This window comes from Misgurnus anguillicaudatus, chromosome 3 (genome assembly GCF_027580225.2).
Source record: "Misgurnus anguillicaudatus chromosome 3, ASM2758022v2, whole genome shotgun sequence".
NCBI classification, from domain to species: Eukaryota; Metazoa; Chordata; class Actinopteri; order Cypriniformes; family Cobitidae; genus Misgurnus; species Misgurnus anguillicaudatus.
In genome coordinates, this window is record NC_073339.2 from 42,093,454 (window position 1) to 42,119,467 (window position 26,014).

At 37.0% G+C, this 26,014-nt stretch overlaps 1 protein-coding gene across 3 annotated transcripts in view; it reads right to left on the bottom strand.

The window, feature by feature from the left end:
• Positions 1-4,597: 4,597 nt before the first annotated feature.
• mad1l1 (mitotic arrest deficient 1 like 1) overlaps positions 4,598-26,014 on the bottom strand; it is a 117,614-nt gene continuing 96,197 nt past the window's right edge. For all 3 annotated transcript variants that reach the window (XM_055206075.2, XM_055206074.2, XM_055206073.2), the window contains exon 18: positions 4,598-5,193. In XM_055206075.2, coding sequence (XP_055062050.2) covers positions 5,032-5,193 — 162 coding nt within the window. In that variant the 3' untranslated portion in view covers positions 4,598-5,031. The remainder of the gene's footprint in view (positions 5,194-26,014) is intronic.

Sequence of the window (26,014 nt, forward strand, 5' to 3'; positions counted from 1 at the left end):
GGGGCTCCGTAATGTATTTAGCATGCCTCGAACACAGCTTCAAACCTCTACTGAAACAATGAGAACCGTAGCGATTGGCTAGCTGGGCTTACTGTATAAAAGTTAATGTGATTGTGGCTCAGTGATATCTAAAGTTACCGTGCGAGATAAGGAAAGATAGAGGATGCGGGATTCAAGGGTGGTAATATAATCACAAGCACTGTTATCTAGTTGTACAACATTTTCTGTAAGCCTAAGAGGAATCAAAGGCTTCCAAATCCCTCACCCGCCATTATCCAAAGGAATGCCAGAGAAAATGTGAAGAGACAGACTTATCTTTATTATACTGTAGGCCTTTTTGCATACTTCAGTTGCCCTATAAATACACCTGAAGCATCAAGCCCGCTCAAAACAACCACTTTTCACACTCAGAGTTTGAGTGACAGGGGTTGTGTCTACAGGGAATACCTGCCTGTATCTCGGCGGCAATGTGAGAAGCACAGACCCGGCGTGACATTCTCTGCAGTTGCAAATGCCACGGTGGAGTACGAACAGATAAGGGACACAATGAAGAGAGAAATCTCCCGTCGCATCACCAGCAGTAACTCCAGACCTCCATGAGGAAACACTGGGATGCTTTGACAGATGCACATCATTTGACACCACATGCTGGAAAACATGGTAACACTTCTGTATGGCGAATGCACCATTAACTGCAGATTCTGCCTCAATACACTTCCAATTTAGTGCTTACTAATACTGAGATGACATTTACATTACACTGTAAAAAATTGCTGTAACTATGCAGCTGGTTGCCAGTAACTTACTGTAGAAGATAAAGACCGAAAATATTTCATGTTCATTTAACTGTTGCCAGTAAATAACAAAAATGTAAAATCTACAGTAAGTTACTGTCAACCAGCTGCCAGTAATACTGCAATTTATACAGAATTAGAAGTTTACAGTGTACATTTATGCATTCAGCAAACGATTTTATCCAAAGCGACTTCCTGCAAATTAAAAGATATACTTTTTTTATCAATACAGCTGGCCAAAAGTTTTGGAAATTACACAAAAATTTATTTTCACAAAGTTTACATACTTTGTGACCGATGTCAGCCAATAAAGTGTCGCAGCGATGACATGTTTTTGTAGGCTAACCCAGAAGTTAGCTGAACACTAGCGGCCCATTAATTTTTCCCATAGACGTATTATTGCAAAAAATAAGCTCTGTGTTTAACAAAAGTTAAAGGGGACATATTATATATCCCACAGATAATTTATTAAAGCATGCTAAAATTGACACAAAAATGTCAATGCAAACAAAAATGTGCCGTTTTTGGGTGTGTCGTTTGAAATTCAAATTAACGGATGAAATGTAAACACTGATCACAATGATGGTGGTTTGTTGAAATTGAAACTCAATTGTGCTGTCAATTATTTTTTGTCTCTCTTTCTCTTTGCACTAAATGACAGTGCTGTGGTTGGATAGTGCAAATTATAGCACTTAAACATGAAAAAAAGTCAGATTTTCACACTATGACCCCTTTCAAGACACGTTTTGTCCAACAAGTCAGTCTTCACTAGGGTTGTAACAAAACATCGATTTTATTTCTAACGATCCAATTTTTTTATTTTTCAATTTAATTAATTTTTTTCTAAAATAACCTCCGTGATTGTCACTATTGCACATTTTGGCACAAAACACTGAAAGACTTTGACTGTTGCCATCATAAGCTTGATTTTATGTGACTTTTTGCCCCTAATTATTATAATTTTTTTATTTTAAAAAGTGCATCTTTGTTAGTTTGTTGTTGTAAATGTTCCAATTGGGACAGAGATTGTGCCATTTTTAAAGCGTTTAATTAATGTTCTAGTTATATATTTTGGTTGCATTTGTAAGTGAAAATGTAACTGCTTAACTAGACAACTAATAATAAAAAAGATAAATTAATCAAATCAGATCGTAATCGCATTGAAGAAGTATTTGATGTATCAGCAAAAATCGCATCTCTGACAGAGAAAATCGATTTTGTATCGAATTGTAATTAACTGTCCGATTTACAACCCTACTCTTCACAGATGAACACAACTTTTATAAATTTTGAAGTCAAAGTTCATCTTTCTATATATCTAGTAAATGCATTTACACTACAAAATTCAAAAGTGTCATAAACTTTTGTTAAACACATATTTTCATTTTTGGCAGCAATCCAAAAATCTATGGGAAAAATGAATGGTTGTTTTAGCAAGGGAACCAAAGAAACACTAACTTTCGGGATTTGTCTACAAAAATACGTCATCCCTACGCACTCTATATTCATGCATCAATACATGGAGTTTTTCAGAATTTGTGGGTTTTTGTTTGTCCACTGGCAGCCTCTTGAGGGTTCATCACCAGTTCTCAATAGGATTAAGGTCTGGGGGATTTTCCTTGCCATTGACAAAACATTTTAATATTTTGTTCCCCGAGCCAATTAGTTATCAGGTTTGCCTTATGGCAGGGTGCTCCATCATGCATTGTTTGTCACCAAACTGTTCTTGGGTGGTTGGGAGAGGATGTTTTTGTACCATTATTTTTAGATGCATTAATGTGATAATAAACAGCCAACATGATAGTAATATGCAAGCTAATAGTCAACTTGTTAAAAGTAAGAATAGGTCCCTATATATGTATATACAGTACATGGCTCTAAAATAGAAAGGGTGTTAATACTTTATGCTACTATATGCCTGCAGCGCTTAATTTCATCTGCTTTTATACAAAAAGAAAGGTCTGTTTTGTCAATAACAGACAAAATATATTGTTCAAAGTGGATTCATTTGAAGCCTTAAAGGTGGTGTGTGTAAATAGAAAAAGCTATGGAGAGAACTGAAGATCAAAGTTCATAAAAGAGGCCCAAGGAACCATTTGTGTGGTAGAATGGGCCAGAATCACTCTTGTGCAATGCAGACGACTTGTCTCTCTAAACAAGAGGCGTGTAGAAGCTGTAATCACCAACAAAGGCTTTTCTACAAAGTATTAAATAAAGTGTGTTCAATACTTATTCCCTGCATCATTTCACTTTACTTATTACGACCCAACTTGTATACTTAAATGTTTTGATTTCTTTGTATGAATTCAATGTTTGGCTTGATGGCTACATCTGGTGGAAATTTTGTGTCAATAGCCCACTTAGAAATCCTCTTACTGATGTGTCAAATACTTATTTTCCCCGCTGTATTGCATTTCTGTCAAGAGATCGTTCTAAACGTTACAATATGCACCTTTAATGCCGAAGTATGGTCTATTATTTAAGGGTCTGCTTACAGTGCGCATGATGCTGTTTTTTGTCATCAGAAGAGTGCGTGCGCCACTGTATGCTATGCTCTCTCATTTGTAAATCGCTTTGGATAAAAGCATCTGCTAAACGAATAAATGTAAACTTTAACAAGCCTTTATTGTTCTCTGCAACAATAGTCGCACGATTGAATTAGTTTGACAACAATTAAATTTGCCTTGCTTTTAAAACAATAGTAATACAATAGCAATTCATCCGTTTTTTTTTTTTTTTTTGCATTGTAATGGTTTTTACTAAAACTTTTCAAATATTCAGCATTCATCCACTTACTGTACCTCATTAGCATATTGTATATAGCCCACCAGCACTCTCCGCACAAAGCTATGAATTATATAAAGGCCATTCATGGAAAAACAAAAACGTTTATAAATAACCAATGAGCGGTCACCGTATTTCACTCGGGAAGATAAATGACATAATGAATAAAATATTAAAAGACAGGTGATGAAAAAGTCAAATGCTATCAACAGAAAGAACAGATCTGATTTGAAGTCACTTGACCCACTGCATGGTTAAACAAATAAAAGTAAAAGAGTGGCAGAAAGTGTGAAAAATGACCAAGCCTGGATACGGGAAGAAAACGGACTCGGTTTGACAGCGTGGCACGGGTTTGTGCATAACTTGCCGTTTTCCTAAATTGCATTTGCTAGCCAAAGACTGAGTTTGCATTTAATGGGAACATCTAACAGCAGGGCCATTGCATCTGCAATATATTCCCAGGCACAGGAAGAGGATACCGGCCAAATCCTCAACCTAAAACCGTGAAGGGAGGATGAGGGTACCATTCATTGCTAATTACTTTGGCACAGTGGCATTGCCATAACAGTGTAAGAGATTTGAAACTAAATTCATTGAAAGCTGTCTGAGTCATCTCAGATTAAAACTTATTGTGTGTATGATAGGAAACAGTAGCGTTTATGTGGCATTTGAACAAAGACAACAGCATGAATAGAAAAATTGGGCACTAATTGCTGCCAGCTAAAACGCCTGAGGAATTTAAATCCTCCCACATCCACCGGGAGCCGATGCCAAAATGTTCAAAACAAATGTTTAAAAAGACATAATACTTAAGGATTCGGAGCTGCAAGGCAACTATAGAGGTTTCAGTGGGGCTATTAGCGTATCAGCCGGGAATTAATAATATTCAGTAGTTTTTTTCGCAAGTTTGTAATTCACAATACAAGCTACTTATGCTATAATTGAAGGAATGAATCTTTGATCACCTTAGGGTTTTTCGAAATCCACCAGATACCAAATGAACAAAAACAATGCTTGACTGAAAGTTTATATTTCTTTATTGTTTCATTAAAAAGGTTACTAACGTACGATGATTGTTAACCCTCCTTACAAACACCACAGCAAACCAAATAAAGCCAATCCAGGGTTTGGTGATCGAAAATCCCACACACTTAAGATACGAGACGCGCACCTACACTATGTAGTCTATAGGATTGTAGATGAAGTCTACAGGTGACATTTAATCTTTGTTTTTTTAATTCAGTTTTGCTTAGACACATGTATAGGGCCCGTAACAGCTGTACCATTGTCAGCACAACCTTCTATTTTTTTACTTTGTTTAAATGTCCCTGAAACTCTTTTAAAACCTTTTTGTAGCTGTGACTGAATGTCTAACTGATAAACACCGTGTGTGTGTGTGTGTGTGTGTGTGCAAGCTCCCTGAACACTGTGTGGTCTAGGAATGACGGGTAAATCAGCTGACAGTCTGGCGGCTAAACAGCTCGATGGTGACTGCACTGAGAAACACTGGGATGCTCTTCTGATGGAAAAGATGCAGATCCACCAGTCCGGTTAGTGTGCGGGAGAAATCCGTCTCCAACAGCTGCATGCTGCCACTGCCGACTGGACCAGTAGACTGGAGATCGAGAGAGAGAGAGAGAGAGAGAGAGAGAGAGAGAGAGAGAGAGAGACTGTTAAAAGATTTATCATCTGAATGTATATATAAACAAATAAAAGAAATAAACCTATTGAAAAGTTACAAACTTGCTACTTATTGTGTACTTTTTGCATTTCAGATTCAACTGCATTTAGTTTCTTAATCTGATCAGCAAAATCTAAACACAAAATGTTGACATACATAAACCTGGTTTTGTCACATAATGATGCGTTCACACCAAACGCGAATAAATCGTCACATTCGCATCTAGTTGCCGCTTTCGAATGCATTCACACATCTAAAACGAAATCCGCTTCTTGTGGGAGGGGCAAGGAGTGACTCCAGGTACGCTTGCTGCCAGAGCAGCAAGCAGGCTCCTGATTGGTTAACGCGGCATGGATTGACACCAAAGTCGTTTTCAACTCGGGCATCAGACACGAATTCGCATCATTCGTAAATTCATGTGTTCTGCACCAAACACCTCCAGACGCACGTAAACGCGTCTTTACATTGACTTAAAGCAACACTATGTCGTTTTTTTACCTTTAAATAATGTCTCTAAAATTATTTCATTGATAGAACAACTTGGACAAATTGTACTGTTGCTGCAACCTGAGCAGCCTCCTAGCTGCAACAAGCACACTCTAAAAAGTGGCGGTGGAGGGTAAAGCACACAGCCCCGCCCCTCCTCCTGCCTGCAGAAGAGTGTCTGATACCAGGCACTTTTGCGCTGTTCAACCACATGGGGGAGCTGTAAGTCATTTTTACATGGAAACTACACAGTGTTGCTTTAACATTGAAACCATTCGCACCAGATGCTCTATTCGCGTTTGGTGTGAACGCAGCATAACCCTAGAGTCACACTAGCTACAAAAGTGAGCGACATCGAGCGACACGCACTCGCTTGATGGGCGTTCCTGGGCATGCCTACTCCTGGTTGCTTGGCAACAGTAAAGCGGTATCAAAAGTCACATCAGAGAACAAAATATATGAAATAAAATGCCAAACTTATCAGATATATACAAAAATACGCATTTTCCACCATCTTGAATAATTTTCTTCGACTCGAGTCGCTGACCTACGTCACGCTGCCCCTTTACTCCTATTGGCAGTCGCTTTGTCGCATCACTCAGCATTTGCATAAAATAGCCTTCTTGTCTATTTTAGCCCCACCTCGCCTGGCGCAGCGTGAGCTCATCACTTGTCGCTGGCAAATGGCCACTCCCATTGAAAATGAATGGTAGCCTGTCGCTCAGTCTCTGTCTCTTGTAGCTAATGTGACTCTAGGGCAGTGCTTCTCAATTATTTTCTGTCACGCCCCCCCTAGGAAGAGGTAAACATTTCACGCCCCCCCAACTCTCCGCCGCGACTGTAAATAGTATAATTTGTCTATAAAATTACACATCTGCAAAACATTGTATCCTTATTAACATTAAAGAAAACACACAAAAAAAGAAATATCGATCAACTTACAACAAAGAATAACTTTATTAACATTGTTTTTTAGTCTGTAACAGAAAAGACTTAAAATGCATCAATTAAATAAAAAAATCAATCCTTATTTAAAGTATAATATTTTTTGACCATTTGATACTGAAAAATTTAATTAAATATAATCAATAAATAATAATAAAAAACTCAAGCGGCTTATCAGCGTGATTGGGGTGTAATGTCTTTAAGTGACGGAGCAAAAAAAAACACTTTCTGAAAAAGTATTTTCTCCGGGGTCTTGCGGGGTCCCCTGGTGTCGCTTCAAGCCCCCCCCTGGGGGTCCCGCCCCACTATTTGAGAAGCACTGCCCTAGGGTAAGACTGAAGTCCTATCTTCTTGACTGGGGAAAGACAGATAATTCGCAACTCTTTCCCCACCATTGACAAGTTAATTCGTCAATTAAGAGAAAACGCTTCCCTGCCAATGACAAGTTTTTCCGTCAATCTGTATTTCCGCTATTATCCACCAGATGGCGCTCTTACCTAACTTATAAAACCTGGACGCAACACCTTAGGGCAAGCAGTATGAACTCTGTGTATGTTATAATGATCGCTCTGAATCTGAGCACGTTTCGTCCCTACGCTGTCTCAGGCGACAACATGTTTGTTCTGTGGTAGCTACCGTAGCTTCTCTTTGCGTTTCGAAATTGTGGTCGGTTGCAATTCACAATCTTACCACTAAATGCTGCTAAAAACACATTGGTATTTTTGAAATGCCGGAGATATTTTGACATTTTGTCATCAAACAGATTCCAAAAATTTACAACGTAATTATGCACTATTTACATCTCATATCTCTAAAGATCCGAAGTATGCATTTAAAAGTTAAAACAGGACTTTATCTACCAAACATAACTTGCAAATGAGTTTCAGTGTTCAGGTCAGAATATTCAGACTAGATTGGAATTTAAAGCAGTGTAGGTTTATGCACAACTGCATTTGTGTCTGAATTTATTTCATTTTCACTTACTCTCCCTCGGTGTGTAGTGAAAAGTGAGTAGATTTAGACACAGCATATGTACAGTATGAATATTTAAAACATGGTTAAGCCTCTGGCGCATGAGTCATGCCCACCAGCACCACGGTAAAAAGCAATAAAAAACTTGAACAGAATTTAAAAAAATTTCACCCCCTTTATTCACAATTACAGCTACTCAGTTGTGGCAAAACAAAGTTTCTTGGCAAGTCATTACAAAACAACTGCTGCACTGTCTGAGCAAACATAATAGTAAGAATAGTAAATATTAATCTGAATAACAAACCTTGGATTTGTGTGCGGTGTAAACAAGGCCCAACTAATTAAACCAAGTTAAACAAACCATCACAAACAAAATAACATTTACGAACAAACAACTATACAACAGTCACTCTCTAATTAGCAAACTACTAGTTACTTGGCACTTACTTTCCAACAGTTACTTATGGGGTGCATGATATAAAAAAAGTGATATGTGATACGATAATACTTTATAGTTGCAAATTATGTGACAAACACACATTTTACATTTTCATTACTCTGTTGGCCTCGGAAGACTCTCTGGTATCTGCATTAACCTAGAACTTTTTAAAGTACCATCATGTAGTTATTGCAAACCATCATGATATGCATATATGGGTGATTCTCACGAAACCATTGAAACACCACGGCACTAATGATTTTAGCTTTAAAATGTGTAATATAGTAACATTAAAAAGCATCAGAATTAACACAATACTGTACTGTGTTCTACCTTGCACAATGTGTGATTTCAACACAAGAATTTATAATTGTAAATTTTATCTCATTTTCTGCTGAAATTCTCATTACCGCAATGTGTCCGGCTGTGTTTGAACATGCGTTATGTTGTAATTTAATCAAATTAACACAAAAATATTAGGAAAAAAAATAAATAGATGTTTTGCTAGACTACTTTAGATGACAGAAAAAATATTTACTGAATATTCATGTATAATAATAATGAAGAAAAATTAGGAAAATGATGTGTCCATGCCTGATGTTCTCATCCTCCGCAACACTTTTTGAGAACAGTTTAAGCACACATACAGAATTTTAATAAAGTTTGATTTTGAGTGACCAAGCACATGGACCAGTTACTTCAAGATGGCTACCAGGTAAGATCATTTTTTTACAGTTAATTTGAAATATTGTCTTGTCAGAATGCTTACACGACATTTTGATTATCATTACCGCAACAGATGCTTATTAAATGTTAATTTAATTAATAGAAGTATAATACTTTGATTTTAAATGCATGTGCAGAATCTCCAAATTATGTTCTTTCAGGTTTGTCATGTCATTTTGAAAATATGTCAGTGTTGATGTTTTCTGACTGTTGCGGTAATGAGATTAATTTTTTAAATTATGTTACAAAAAGTGTTAAATGATAAGTAAAAGTTTTTAAATTAATGTTCCCATTTACTCCAGACTTTGTTTTTCAATGTCTGGTGGGAAAAAAAGTAAATTTAAGCAATTTTTACATTTTCATGCTTGACATTTTTAAAACCAAGTTTTCGTGAGAATCACCCATATAGGGTATATGTGAGATTTCAATTGGGCTTGCAGCCCAAGTTACTTAGTTTATGTTTGGGTTTATCAGCCAGACATGTCTAGTGTTAGCTTTTATTATAAAACACTGTAAACCAATCTTCTGTTTCTCACTGTATACAAATCTCTCAAAACTTCAGACAGACAGTAAATGAAAAAGCATGAACCATTTGATTAATCACTTGCCTAGAGTCGATCTAACAGAGAGCAAACACAAAATGAGGCAATCAATACACAAAGGCGCTTCTCCTGTCAAACATTTTGCAAAATGCACTTTTTACCGAGCCATTTGTCCCATAGTCACACTTTATAACTCTGACCTCCGTAAAGACAGGTTAGCACCAAATCTATTTTACATTTAGAGGGACTGAGAACAAAGTGCTCGTTTTTGTATTTTTTCAATTGTCCCTGAAAGGCCCTTGACACCAAACCTAACACAGTACCTGTCCCAGCAAACAGTCTGAATGAAAATGCCTTTTCTTTGTCTGCAACTTGGTTTTGTTTCCTATTTTCCCAATTCACATTCTAATGAAAGGTCAGCTTGTATTTTCTCTTTCTTTTTATTCTTTTTAGAAAGGGAGTTATTCAGATAGTGACCTTATCAATGTGTGTTTGTATTGCCACCACCACAAAAGGGTGTTCGGAACAATATTTGACCTTTTGGCTAACAACAAGTTTTTGTTGATGTTAAAACCTCCGTCAAGTCCACACGAAACTGAAAACGACTGCTTTTTGGAAAGACAGAAGTTTAGAATAGTTAAAAGAAAAACTTTCAAGAAAAATATCTGACGGCAGCCGGATCTTGCAGACATGGTGGTCCTAACAGAGCACGACTGCTACAGAAAATCTGGTGGTGCCGTCGTTTCTATTCTGCTCTTCTTTCTTTCATCCTTTCGTTCTCAACGGACCTTCAATTATTTTGCCGCTCCCACACTTGTCGAAGAGACATCAAACCCTACGAGCGAGTAACAGCAGGTCCCGCTGAGCTTTCTTTGGTGAAGATCAACTCCATCCATCTTTTAACTTGCCTCTTTTTAGGACTTATCTATTAATACAGTTCTTTATAAACTTTCAGTTTTTTTGGTGCTCTAGCTCGTTAGCTTTCCCACGTTTAAACGCAAAACTGTATACTTATTTTACCTAAAAAGTGCATACTGGTTCCAAAATGTATTAGGACATTTTAAAAAGGTACCATACCAGTGACAACTTTGTACCTTTTTTCTAAGAGTGAGTATGGTCAAATTAAAGGAAAACACCCCCGTTTCTCAACACTTCACTATTTTCTTACCCCAACTTAGACGAATCAATATATACCTATCTCCTTTCAATGCGTGCAATAAATTTTTGTACAGCGCGTTGTGAATGTGTTAGCATAGTAGCCTAGCCCCATTCATTCCTTAGAATCCAAACAGGGATGAATTTAGAAGGCACCAAACCCTTCCATGTTTTCCCTATTTAAAGACTGTTACATGAGTAGTTACATAAGTAAGTATGGTGGCATAAAATAAAACGTGGCGATTTTTTAAGCAGATAAAAATGAGAACAAAGCACTTAGTTTGCAGCACTCCAACCTCGGTGCAGTAATATCATCGCAGTAATATCATCAACTCCTGACTCCTCCCCCTCTCGCTCAAACTTCCTTCAATATTACTGCGCCTGAGGTCGAGTGCTGCAAACTAAGTGTTCTTTCGCCACAATATAGTTCTCATTTTTATTTTGTGCCACCATACACATGTAACTACTCTTTAAATAGAGAAAAAAAGTGTTTGGTGGCTTCTAAATTAATCCCTGTTTGGATCCTAAGGAATGAATGGTGCTAGGCTAAATGCTAACACATTCACGACGCGCTGTACAAAGATTAGGTGCACACATTAAAAAAAGATAGACAAATTAATACACACCCAAGTTGAGGTAAGAACATAGTAAAATATTGATAAACGGTGGTGTTTTCCTTTAAACACCAAAATTGACTGTTTTTGCTCTGTTTATATAAAGTACAGCCATCAAATTTGCCTTCAGGCTTAAATAAATTACATTTCTGTCCTTGTTTGGTCCAATATATAACAAAAAACAATTAAAATGCACAACTTTAGAACATGCAAGTAAATGAATGACGTGAATTCATGTTAATTTTGTAATATGCATTTAAATATATACTTTTTACAAATTTTTGGCTAATATTTTGCTTTAAGACATTTAACTCCTCTTTTTAGGGTAAAAAACATGCAGAATTAGCTTGGGTTTCCCCATGCTGCCTTGCACGCAAATGTATTCACGCTGCAAGTCTAGCATAAAAACTGAAATAGTGGACCAATCACAGAAAGGGGAGGGGGCAGCAAGATGATGACGACGTCTATTCGACACACCGAAGAAGTTTTGTTTATCCAAGGTGGGAGCAGATGCGAAGTTACTTTTCAATGCAGCACAGTGCCACTAAGTTGTGTTGCTTTTCAATATCAATATACAGCTACCGGTTTAGTTGCATAGCTTTCAGCTGTGTGCACACGTAACCAATAAAAGTTGTTTACGCTTGAATTGATGTCGCTCTACATACGTCATCTCGTACAGTATAATTGATACAATTGGCTATGAGCTACATACAGACGCATTTGATACACATTCGTAGGGCCCAATAAACAGCTCTGGGCATTCGTAAACCACGCCTCAAATACGAGAAAATGAGCATAGGGTTCCCAGACCACGTCGCATTCTCTATGAGACTGGTCTGGTGTTAGCCAGGCTAATGCATAATGTACATATGCAAAAAATGTGTGTTAAATATGATTAATTTGTAGCATTAGCCAAAAATACAATGAATGGCTGAAAATTATCGATTTTTCGTTAATGCAGAAAATTATTAGGATATTAAGTAAAGATCATTTTCAGTGAATTTCCTTATTAAAAAAAAATATTTTTGTGAGTGGATGCAGTTGCTAATGACTTCATTTGAAAGTTTTAAAGGCGTTTTTCTCAATATTTTGATTTTTTTGCACTCTCAGATTGCAGATTTTCAGACAATTGTATTTTGGCCAAATATTGTCGACCAACATAACAATACATCAATCCTATGACTGGTTTTGTGGTTCAGCGTTATTGTGTGTCTGCAAATGTAAATCTCTCTCTCTCTCTCTCTCTCTCTCACACACACACACACACACACACACACACACACACACACACGAAGAAACATGCTGGCCTGGAGTTTGCTCAAGGTGGATATATGGAGTGACATCTGTAATGACTCAGCCTCCAGGGATTTACACTGTTACAGCCTTTATCTCCTGACAAACCCAGAGAGGAGGCAAAAAACAACACCAGACCCTAAAAAACATAGCCAAGAAAACAGAAACTGGTCTCACAAGAATTTACCTAATTTGCATTCCTGCTGAAACAATCAATCAAAAGCAAGGGCTCCATAGGAAGACTGCGTGACAGATTTGGGACTACAGCATCATACAGTACCGCAATATTAATAACAATGACAAAAATCGTGCACACTTCAATTAGCATCATATGCATGTCTATGGATCATCAAAAGGTTGAAGAAGTCTAAACGCAGTCAGAAATTCAAAGTCGAATCTGACATTTCATTGAAAGCTTGCACCTACAGAAGTCCATTTCATTTCAAAAACAATATATATATATATATATATATATATATATATATATATATATATATATATATATATATATATATATATATATATATATATATATATATATATATATATATATATATATATATATATATATATATATATATTATAGTCCTAATTTCGTGTCTTTGTTGCTACAAAACAAAACAAAAACCATTTTAATATAAAGCAACCAGTGTAGTCCACATTTACAAACAAATGACTCGCTTTAGTGAATCAAAACTCACAATATTTACAGCAATGCATAGTTAAAAAGCACAGTATTATTCCTTTATATAAATGCATTGAAGCACTACTTGGTGATGCCAAAAAGAAAATAAACAAACAAAATTTCATTTCCTTGCATCTTTGAGTCGTCTGTTGGCATGAGAGCTCCCTACCGGGCTTAAAGAGAGGAAACGGGAAGCTGTCATTGCATTGAGTGTGAGCCGGAGGTGTGTGAAGAGCTGTAATTGGCTGTTTAATTAGCTTTATCTACTGATTAGGCAGATGTATAATTAGCCAACTGCTCCTTACTAACAGCAAATGGTTTTTTAACATACCCATGACATGATAACGCACACAAACAGAGACTCTTACAACACTGCAGACCAAAGGGTGCATAAGCTAGTAAACAATACACTAAATATTTCTCATTTCTAACAAAATACAACTAAAGTAATTGTTTAGTTTCAACTAAACAACATAACTAAATATTAAACCAAGTTATGTAAATAAAAAAATATTAGAAAAGAATATAAATGATAAAACACTGCTCAGAATAAAGGTAACAATTCAGGGCTGCTCGATCTGAACACGACTTCAGAAAAATAAAGCTAGTTTGCAAATCGTTTGTTTGATATTTTGCTATATAATGTAATGAAATTCAGACAGATTTAAGAGTGGCCTAAATGTCCAAATAATTTTTTAGGGGTCACTGTAAAAACAAGGACTTGTAGATAGATTTTTATGTAATACATGTGACCCGAGGTGAACATCTTGCTGTAAATTAGATTTCAAGAGGAAGTGCTTTAAACAAAACGCTGCTGTTTTGATTTGTGTGCAGCAGCTTGTTAGAAAAACAACAGATGTGTTTAGGGGAAACGATCTATGATGTCATTAAAACAGATGCAAAAGATCTAGAGACCTCGCAGCATGCTAGAGAACGCTATGCCGAAGTTACTAAAAACAAAAGGGGACCTCTTTAAATTAACATATTATTGATGTGCCCCAAACATTATGGTGCCCTGAAATGGGGAAAGACATATATAAAGCATGACATAATTTCGATATTAAGTCGAAATGTAAGAATAACTTTTATCCATGAGCAGTTTGAACAAAATCGTAACATACAGAAAAATCTATAATGGAAAAAATGTCTTATTCTCCCAAACTTTCCAGAGGACATTGCACATGAATAACATTTTAAAACATATTTGTTACAACAAAATACAGCAAAAAAAAAAAAAAAAAAAAAAAAGAGGATGTAATGTACAAATGAGGATGACCTAATGTAATGCAGTTATCTTAATCTAAATGAAAGGAAATATTACAAGTTTAATTACAGAAATATCAAAACAAAAATGTGACCCTGAACCACAAAACTAGTAATAAGGGTCATTTTAAAATTAAGATTATACACCTAAAAGCTTAATGCACTGATGTATGGTTTGTTGGGATAGGACAAATATTGGAAAATCTGGAGTCTGAGGGTGCAAAAAAATCTAAATATTAAGAAAATCGCCTTTAAAAATGTAGCAACACCTATTACTAATGATAATTACATGTTTTATATTTCAGGGCTCCAGACTAACTTTTTTCACTAGGAGCACAGTGGGCCCCAACTGAAAATATTAGGGGTGCAACCAGAAAATTTAGGGGTACACACCAAAAATCAACATACTTACCAAATATTCACATTTCTACTAATTTCCACTGTATTACTAATAAATAATTTAATGACAGATGCAGAAAGTACAATGTGCTGTTTCAAATTCAGTGTCACATCACAAAAAAGGTCAAATTTACTGGTCGCACATGTGCGACGATGTAAAATTCAGTGGCACACTCTCAAATTTTGTTGGCAAAATGCCACCATTTGGTAGCAGTCTGGAGCCCTGTATTTACAGTAGGAAATGTACAAAATATTTTCAAGGAACATGATCTTTACTTAACTCTTTCCCCGCCTTTGACGAGTTAACTCATCAATTAAGAGAAAACGCTTCTCTGCCAATGACAAGTTTTTCACTGCTTTTTTTGTGGTCAGGTCACAAATATCCAATAAGATTTTATGTTCTTCTGAGCATATACATGCATTTTTCTTAAATGAAAGTAGCAATAACAATAGCAAACGGCATTGAACACAAATGTTTTAAAACTAATAAAATAATGCTGCTACAGTGTCAACAGATCCGGTGTGGATTTTTACAAATACTAAACATGACCCGGTTTCCTTTTGAGCTCCGTAACCTGAAGGTTAAAGTCTGTAAGTTTAAGCTCCACACAAAGACCGCCAGCAGAGCCAATGAAACTCTCCAGAGGCAGTTGAATTGATCGGTTAATGATGTCCAGCGTGTGAAGATGCAATGTCTGTGCTTTTCTACTGCTGTGGCTTTAGACAGTTTGCAGATCTGCCCAACACAGTCAGCTGTATTCCCATGTCATGTGTAACCAGACAATATTTTAGAGATGAAACATCCAGGTGTTCATCAAAGAACACGGTTCCATACTTTTGACTGTGATTGTATGTTTGCTGATAAATCTGCATATTAATGCTGTGCTGCCTCCGGTTCTAAAATGACAGATAGGGCTTGATACCGTCAAAGGAACCATCAAACCATTTTTGAGGATATGCAGTCCATTTCTTGATCAGTCATTGGAAGTGCTGATGCATGAGAGCAGATGGCTTTCCAGCGATCTTTACCACTTTGTCCATAACCTCATTAAGATCTGAATTTGACATTTTTGCACAGAGCTTTTCTTGGTGAATTATTCAGCGTAATTTCATGATGGAAAGACCCAGTTTTTCCTCAATTATCTCGATGGCTTCTCATGTGTGCAGATCACGGTCAAAGATTAATCTGCAAAGATCTTTCCGATGCAAATCCTTCACTTCTCAAAATGGTCTGGCTGTCACAGACCTTTTGTTTTGTCAAGCACTGAATGAATGAGTAAACCCTTTATTGTCACCGCATTAAAGGAATATTCCATTTTCTTAAAAGAAAAATCCAGATAATTTACTCACCACCATGTCATCCAAAATGTTGATGTCTTTCTTTGTTCAGTCGAGAAGAAATTATGTTTTTTGAGGAAAACATTGCAGGATTTTTCTCATTTTAATGGACTTTAATAGAGCCCAACATTTAATACTTAACTCAAACTCAAGTTTCAAAGGACTATAAACGATCCCAAACGAGGCATAAGGGTCTTATCTAGCAAAACGATTGTCATTTTTGACAAGAAAAATAAAAAATATGCACTTTTAAACCACAACTTGTCGTCTAGATCCGGTCGTGATGCGGCAGCGTGACCCCACGCAATACGTCATGACGTCAAGAGGTCACAGAGGACGAACGCGAAACTCCGCCCCAGTGTTTACAAGTGTGGAGAAAGAGGACCGTTCCGACGTTGTTGTTTATCAACTGATACTAATTAATGTCTTTGTGTCAGTTTATTGTTTACAATGGTCCGCAAATGTGCGTTTTATATATGTAACACGTGACCTCCCTACGTCACTACACGTTTACGTCAGGTTGCGCTGGACGAAAAGTTGTGGTTTAAAAGAGCATTTTTTTATTTTTCTTGTCAAAAATGACAATCGTTTTGCTAGATAAGACCCTTATGCTTCGTTTGGGATCGTTTATAGTCCTTTGAAACTCCGTTGAAAGAAACTGTTAAGTTTTGAGTTAAGTATTAAATGTTGGGCTCTATTAAAGTCCATCAAAATGAGAAAAATCCTGCAATGTTTTGCTCAAAAAACATAATTTCTTCTCGACTGAACAAAGAAAGACATCAACGTTTTGGATGACATGGTGGTAAATTATCTGAATTTTTCTTTTAAGAAAATGGAATATTCCTTTAAGACACCAAAAAACTAGAAAAGTGCTTTAAAAACATACAATCCACAAATTGTCAAATAGTAAATAGAGTACAATGCAAAAAGCTTTTTTGTAAAAACCGAATGGCTTTGATAAGAAACCAATCAGTAAAGAAAACCGTTCAGAGGTGCTATAATACATCATACACACATGTAAACCAGTCGCATACCATTCATAACTAATATGTTGCATGTAAATAGGATAATATGCACATGTTAAAGTTCCAAACAGTTATTGCACAAACCAAACAAGCTTAAACACCCATTCAGTTTATGTTGTACGGCTAAATAACAGTTTTCTGTTGACTGCCAAGCGCGGTATGTCATTTACGTCCATTTTCACATCAAGCACAACACTAAATACCCCTGCATCCTTCAGCCTAGCTGCCATTCCCTGTTATTTTTTTGTCTGTGTAACTAAACACTTCTGGGTGACATGGGAATATCTCTATTTTTATTTGACGTTCTCTTTGTTTATTAGGAAATGAAAAATACCATCTATGTAAAAGAAGAAGGCACCCTTAAGCGGCCAATCAAACCAAACGCATTTTAATTGCTTAAAAACCAAAGACTGTACAAAAATCTGGACATAGTGTCCATGACGTCACCTATTGGTTTGTGAAGAGCTTTTTGAAGCCAATAGTTGGCGGTGCCTGCCGTCGCCATCTTGGCATCACGTCACAGTGCATCACGGTCGGATGAGTATGGGTAACGAGGCGGGACAAGGGTGAAGCTGAAGTGGCTGGTTGCTGAAACCATGCCCGCCTAGCTCGACGGTAGTGACAGCAATGGCAGTTTCCCCATCACTCAAGTGGCCATGTCCTTAATTATGCAGAACTTTAAGGGTTAATATAATTTATACTATGGGTCCGTTGAATGCTTGAATCTGATTGGCTAATGAACGTTCTGAGGTGTGCAATTATTCTCTGCGAAACGCACAGCGAACGTAGTTCCAGGCAGCTCCATATCAGTTTGCATAGTTAACTGCAATAACGGGCTAACAAAAACAACATGACAGACGATTTTCCGGGCAATAACATCGCTGTTTAGAGATGCACAGAGGTAGCCTCGTTCACGCAATCTCTCGCGCTCTCGTTCGCCCTCTCTCTCTTTCTTTCTTTCTCTCTCTCTGTGTCTCTGTCGCTCTCTTTCTAATAACTTCATTAATCACTGCATTAGAATGCTATCAACGGCTCAAGCCTTCATTGCCAGCTTTAAAATGAAGTTTTATAACCAGCAAAAGAGTCGTTGAATGAGACGCGGAAGAAATAGTCCTACTCATAATTTAAGTATTGATTTAAGTACAAAAACCGGACAAATCCCTTTAAATATATTATGTGATCAATGTCTTGAGGTGTGGTAACCGTAATATAAGCAGAATAATTGACTCTGGGCCGTTAAATTAATAAAAAAATAATGCACACCCGAGGTGGTGATGCGGCCACGACGCAAAGGCGATTTTTTGCACTTAAATCGCTATTTTGAGTAGGACTATTTCTTTCCGGTCTTATTCAATGACCCCCTGTCAATTATTTCCTACTTAAACGGATGAGTAAGAAAAAAATCACACACCTCCCAGTTGTGATGAAGTGCAAAATTTGCTATATAGACCAAAATCACTTTTTGTACCAGGCTGTAAACTTATTTATTTCTGCTTTACAGTTGGGTATTTTAACATTGGGGTCTAAGGGGATTGACTCCCTCTTGGAGCCAGTCTCTAGCAGTCAGTCGATGAATTGCAGTTTATGTCAATTCCGTGTTGGGTTCACGATAGAGGCGGACAGCACTGCCTTTATTTAAGTGACTTCAGAAAAGAGCAGTGCTCTTTTTTATATTGCTAGGCAACCACCGAGGCAGCTCACCTGTCAATCAAATATTGAAGCGTGAGCGCTCTTTTGCTGTAAACTGTCATATAGGAGAAACTTTCAAAGCCAGTGTCCTCTTTTTATCGAGGGTGAGAGGTGCACAAACACGCAGGAGACAGTGAGTCTCTGGCTGATACGAGCTACTGTAACTTCTGTCACCCGCCTCTCCCTTAATTCGATTTCACAATGTAAAAACACTAATGACGTTCGAGCGCTTTTCCGCTCGGAGTGCTCCTGCAAAAACGCGTGGCGTGGGAGATGGCCAAAACGCGAGGCGATTGGTGCAGATAAACAGTGCGCATAATGCTCACTGCACATAGAAAACCATTCAAAAATGTGCCTGCCACTGCCATAAACACGTTCTGTGTGATCCACCCCTAACACATGCGGCCTTGCATGTTTTTCCATGTTTTTTGGTAGCTGTAGTTGCATTAATTTTAGAACTGGCAACGTAATGGAGGGTGCTGGTTCATTTCTTACAATAAAATTGATTGATCTTGGCATTTACAAGTGTACATTTGGCAGAAGCTATAACCCCGAGTGACTTACAGTGCATTCAAGTTATGATCATATTTTTAATGTGTGTGTTACTGGGAATCGAGCCCATGACCTTTGCGCTGCTCAAGGAATGCTGTACCAATTAAGCAATGGGACACATAATGCTTTTAAACTGTAAATGATCACTACATTTAAATATAATGCTGAACAAACAAACAAAACCTGAACGAAATGAGGAAAGCCTACATGACAATGTAAGCAAGAGAATAATAGCAATAGTAGATCGTTCACGCATCTAAAGGACCTTATGTAAACAGTTCTCAAATGATAATCCAAATAACAAATGCAACATTCGTAATATTCATTTAGCATGCCGTGTAAGTGTCCTACTAATTACATGCGTGTCTGAGGTTGCAAACTGCTGATCTAGTGTCAGTGCCCTGTGATCTCCTAAAAGAAAGAGCATGAGCATAGGGACTGTGAGGGGGTAAGAAACTGTGACTGGAGGAGAGGAGATGCAATTGAATAATCAGAAATATGCAAATAAAAACAAAAGACTTCAATTTAAATGCAGATTTTGACATTTTGCCTCAGATGAAAAAGAACAACAGGATGAGAGGCAGAGTAAATATCAAAACAATTATCAAGGGTTTACTTTCACTTATCTCAGTAAACTACACACACGCATAAAGCATAGACATATACACATCAATCCATCAATCAATCTATCTCTATCTACAGTACTGTGCAACAGTCTAAGGCCAACACCACCAGCTTTATTTTTAGCAAAGTTTTAATGTCCAATTATATTTATTTCTCACTCTTTATATTAAGATCTAAACAGAAAATATAGGAAAAATTTAAACAAAAAATGTTTAGAGCTTAATATCTTCTTCAGGCATCAGTCAATATTAAGTGTGACCTCCTTTGGCACTAAATACATCTTGAGCTTTTTTGAGGAGATTTAAGTCCTGAAGTCATTCGATTAGAATCAAAAATTGCATTTCATTTCATTTAGGTTTAAAGCTCACACTGTTTCTGCATTTCTGACGTTAACCTGGAGTACCTATAGAGTAATATTACATCTTTTATATCTCCGAAGAGTCTTTAGTTTAATCAGATTTATAAAAGAAAGATTAGCTTTACCGATTTATTTCGACAACGTACGAAAAATGAAGAAGGAGGAGTTACTACCGCGGGAGGAGCGAGTACGAGTCATGCAACGCTATAGACCAGGGGTCTTCAACGTTTTTTGGGTCGGGGACCCCTTAGATGAGGGAGGCATGGAGCAGGGACCCCCTGATACTAAATGTGTAAAACTGATATTTAAGTAAACAGTAAGGTACGAGAGGCTGCCTTTTCGAATTAGGCGCAACGCAAAGTGTAGTAAAGTACAACTATTGACCAATCAGAATCAAGGACTGGAACTGTTTTATAAATACTGGAACTGTTTTATAAATAGAAACAAACCATATTGTCACACAGCCATACTATATTAAGACAGTACAATTACACTATTATGCTCTTGTTGTACATGCATAATTTTTTGTTAAAGTAGATTTAGTTTTTATATGAATATAATAATAATATAAATATGAATATAATAATAATAATAATATAATATTATTTTAAGGTATTTGCAGTGTAATAGATTTTCATTTTACTGTGAATTTACCTGAACCTGGGCTTTCAGTTTATAAAGATGACTGATCATGGTGAATGGCACAAAGAGACTATTCTGGTGGGGATAGAGGTTGTGCTACTTTATAATTCAGAGGTTTGTTGCCTTTCTCGTGTATCGTCATTGTCACGAGTTTGAGTAACGCAGGTTTATTTTCTGCATAGCTTCATATCAGACTCAGGAGAAATCATGCATTGAGTCCGCGCGCATCTCGAGTCTTTGGGGCAACTTTTTGAGAGGCGGATTTCAACCTGACTATGAATCTTGCACAAAGCACCATCACGGTGCGCGTTTCATACATTTTTAAATGCGAGTGATAGTTTTGTCAAAGTTTATAATGCAGACGCGATGTGGTGTCATTTGCCTGTTGAGTTAGCGCTTTAAATCTGAACCGCGTGAAACAGCCGCCTATTTATCTCAGCAGGGCCTTATTTTAAATAATTTAGTCAAGAGGGCTGACAAAAAGTTTGAAACCCCGAGTTAGACAATAGTGTATCAAACAATAGATTAGTTTCTTAAAGCTTCTTGGAGACAGCACAGTTTTCTAGATTAAGTCTGTTTCAGTTTTTTCTCTATCTTCATACAAAAACAGACTTTATGATGGTTGGACACTCAGAAAAAAATAGTACAAAAGTTGTACAGTCTGGGTGTGCTAGAGTATGCAGAGTATGTGTCTGGATTTTTCAACTCAACTCCTGCATGTCTGTCTACGCACAATAAATGCTTTAGCAAGGATAACTACAAAGGCCTGTGCCGAAGTGTACACGACACAAACTGTGCACCCACCAATACATGTCTCATTGTTATCCTTTGATGTTCAGGAGAAATTTTTAGCCTTTGCATTACTGTCTATTTATGTTTATCCTGCATGCTTAATAGAGCGTCAAAAATGCTTGACTGGATACCAGTCAGATTTACAGCAAAACGCTACATTTCTGCTGCCACCGATGACAAACAGCACAATAACGACAATCTATTAAAAAAAGAACATCTGCGTATTAGACAGTTAAATGGACAGATGAATAAGTGGCAAGGCCATTATCTCTGAGACAAACAACAAAAAATTATACTGCAAAACCTACCCAAGCATTTTTAATGCTGCTTGCTAAAATGATTACTATAGATGGGTTCACAACCTTTATCACTTTTGTCCACAACAATATTTAAAGTCCCCCAACTCACAATTTCTAGCAAATAAAATAAACTAGAGGTTGACTTAACTTGGCAGGTGTGTATTCTTTACAAAACTACTAAAACACTTAAAGTGAAAATCAGACTTTTTTATGTTTAAGTGCTATAATTGGGTCCCCAGTGCTTCTATCAACCTAGAAAATGTAAAAAAAAGATCAACCCAGTAACTTAGTTTTAGTAAACCACTCTGAGTCTGCAAGCATATGAAAAAATATCCCCTTCCGTGATGTCAGAAGGGGATAATACCGCCCCTTAATCTGCACTATCCAACCATGGCACTGCCATTAAGTGCAGAGATAAACTCATTTGCATTTAAAAGGACACACCAAAAACAGTTTTTTTTTTGCTCACACCTAAAGAGCGGCAATTTAACATGCTATAATAAATTATCTATAGGGTATTTTGAGCTAAAACGTTACATACGTACTCTAGAAACACAAAAGATTTAGTGGACATCTTAAAAAAGTGAAATGTTTCCTTTAAAGCCCGGAATACACTGCAGGATTTTTGCACTCCTATAAGATCATTACCTTATCACACGGTGCGCCATGGAACGTTTAAACTCGGTTACGACAGGCACGTAGACTGTACGATGATGACACGGAAGCTACGGGACTGCGTCATACGTTAGCGCAACGTCAACAGCATGCACTCGTGGTAAATAAATACCAGTACGCAGATCGTAGCAGCAAACACACTGTGCGGTGATCGTGCTGAATTTCTGACACTGTCAGAAAACTATCGTAGGCTATCTTTGGACGCAAGACCGGGAAAACGGCCGTCTTTGAACCTCTCTCACTGTACGACATAGGACCACAGACGAAGAGCCAGGAATCACAGAAATCGTGACAATTGTTTCGTGATGGCAATCTTTCGTCTGGGACAGCCAATAATCGTGCAGTGTATCCCGGGCTTAAGAAATATCTAGACTTTTTGTTGTTTCAGATCATTTTAAAGGGACAATAAGTAGGATTTACCCCCATCTAGTGGTGAAATTGTATTTTGCATTCAAACAAACAGTGCTCTCTAGCGCCTCGCCTTTCCAAATGCATGTTGCAACTACGGTAGCCGTTATGTAATCATTGATCTCCTTGTCCGTTTCAGTTAGTTCACGTGTTCTGAATAATAATAGTGTTGTGGAAACGCGTTGGTAGGCTAGTGCTTTTTGTCCCTCTCTGCTATTATAGTTTATCAATACGGCGGAACGACACTGAAGCCTCCTTGGACTTAGCTGTTCAATCTAAGTAAAGAGAAGAAATTCTAAGCTTACAAAGAAAAGTCAGATCACTGGCAGAGGTCATTTGACACCAACGAGGAAATATTTATGAATAAAGACATTGATTTTGATTAATAAAACACTTAAAACCCTACTTACTGTACCTTTAATGCTTCTGTTGTCTAATTTTAAATAATTTCCCCTGGTTGAGAAACACTGCTATAGATTATATTTAGGATTACGAACATAAATAAACCCCCAGGTATAAAACTTAGCATAGTTTTTAACAAGACCTCAAACTGTGTGCCGCTACTTTTTAAAGCAATCAGACCAATCTCATTTCACAAGAATTTGTACATATTTTACGAAGTGGCTAATTCGCATGAATTTGTTAAAGTGAATTGTACAAAAATTTACAATTATTAGAAAAATAAAACATTAAAGGTCCACCGCGTAGATTATTAGTGGCATCTAATGGTATGATTGTGAACCCCTCCCTTTCAAAACGCATAGAGAAGCTACAGTAGCCGCCACAGGACAAACATGTCAATGGGTCTCATTCACTAAGCATGCATACACACAAATTTGTTTGTAAAATGTGCGTACGGACGTTTTAACTTACAAGATTCAACAAAAACTTTCATACTAAAATTTCTTCAAAATGTTATCAAAAACGTAAGAACATCTTCGACCAAACATGCGCAATAATCATAAACAAGGAAAAAGAACCCTTATATGTTTTACATATTATATAGTTTATCCTTGTTCGTGATTATTGCGTATGTGTGGTCTAAGTTGTTCTTACGTTTTTGCAAACATTTAAAATACATTTTAGTACGAAAGTTTTTGTTGAATCATGATTTGTAAGTTCAAAGGTCCGTACACAAAATTTACAAAAAATTTGTGCGTACGCATGCTTAGTAAATGAGACCCATTGTCTGAGACAATGTAGTGCTCTTTAAAACAGTATGTCTGTTTAGGAAACATGGCGGCGCAAAAGTTGTAACCATTGACTTCTATAGTAGGGAAAAATATTACGGAAGTATTGCGATAAATGATGCATGGTAAGCACACAGTTGATGGTACCCATTAAAATCCATCGTATTTGTTTTTCCTACCATTACCATGAAAGTCAATGGTTACATCAACTGTGTGCTTACCATCATTAATCAAAATATCTTATTATTTTGTGTTCATTAAAAAAGGAAATTCATACAGATTTAGAACAACATGAGGATGAGAAAATGATGGCAGAATTTTTATTTTTGGGTGAACTATCCCTTTAACCACTTAAAGAAGTACAAGTTTCTCTTAATTACTAAAGCGTAAAAAACACGAAAAAAAACACTAAAGCATCCGTATAGCAAACCTTTGCAACCACCTGGAACAAATTGAAACAGATTGTGGCTGCAGCATCATTATATGAAACTGATTGTTTTCCCAGTATTCTAATTTCTTACTCATTACATTCATAAAATGCCCTCCTGCCTGTTTCTGTAACCGCAGCACAACCGAATTAAAATTTATCGGTACAAAAAGCTCTGTCCTTACAAAACCTCTTTCCCCATGACAATCATCGTCTGCAGTCATGACAGGCTTACACGATGGCTGACATACGCTTTATGAGCCGTACGGGATCTAGGAGGAATAAAAGCGAGCTGGAAGGTCTGGCATAGGATGTCACTCGCAATAGCACTCAAACCCTACCAGCGAAACAGATGTGATGAACAGAGACGACGTCTTCATGTTTTGGCACTCATTCTCAAGCAGACGATGCAATCTCTGGATCAAATCAAATCAAAGCTCCATCCACTCATTGCATTCATGTTTACTCACAACCACAGGGCGTGAATTGCATTGCATGTGTGCTCTGAATGTTCAGCTGTAATTTATATGCATGGATGAGATTAAAAGAAAAAAGCAACAGGTGGCTTCAGAGCCATACATTGGCAATGCAGATGTGAATTTAATATTTACTCAAACTCAATCTACCCAACAGTCCAGACTCATCCTCATTCATGAATTCAGAAGATCTACTTCAATGCTTAATTAAAAAACTCATAAAAGCTTCACTAATGTGTACGGGGGCTGCGCAGTCATAAAAGCTTGCTGGAAAGTCTCTGTGGTTCTATCGAAAAAGCCTCAATCATCAAGAGATTAAAGTCAAGCAGAGATGTAGGATGAAATGGTTGAGGGTAAATGTCAGACAAAATGTATTCATGGTACAAAACAATATCTTGAAACTGTGTTTGAGCTTTGCAAACAGCATACTTCACGATAGTAAAATTACAAAAGATTGTGTGCTGACATATAAACAATAAAAAACGTCAATAGAATCCTACAAGAGTAAAATTTTGAGAGACCTTCGGCAGAGCCAGTTGAGCAGGCGTAGATTGGTTTTGGGTTGCAAATTTGATTGTTTCAAATGTTTCAGCAAGGGCAAGAATAAGATTAACAAAATCATGTAGTATTTGCAATCAAAGCTGCATAAAATTGTAAAATGATTTCTGGAGCCAAGGCTTCGAAAAAGCAATTTCATCTACCGTGAGCTCTGCAAATTCCAATAAATGGTTTAAGCATGTA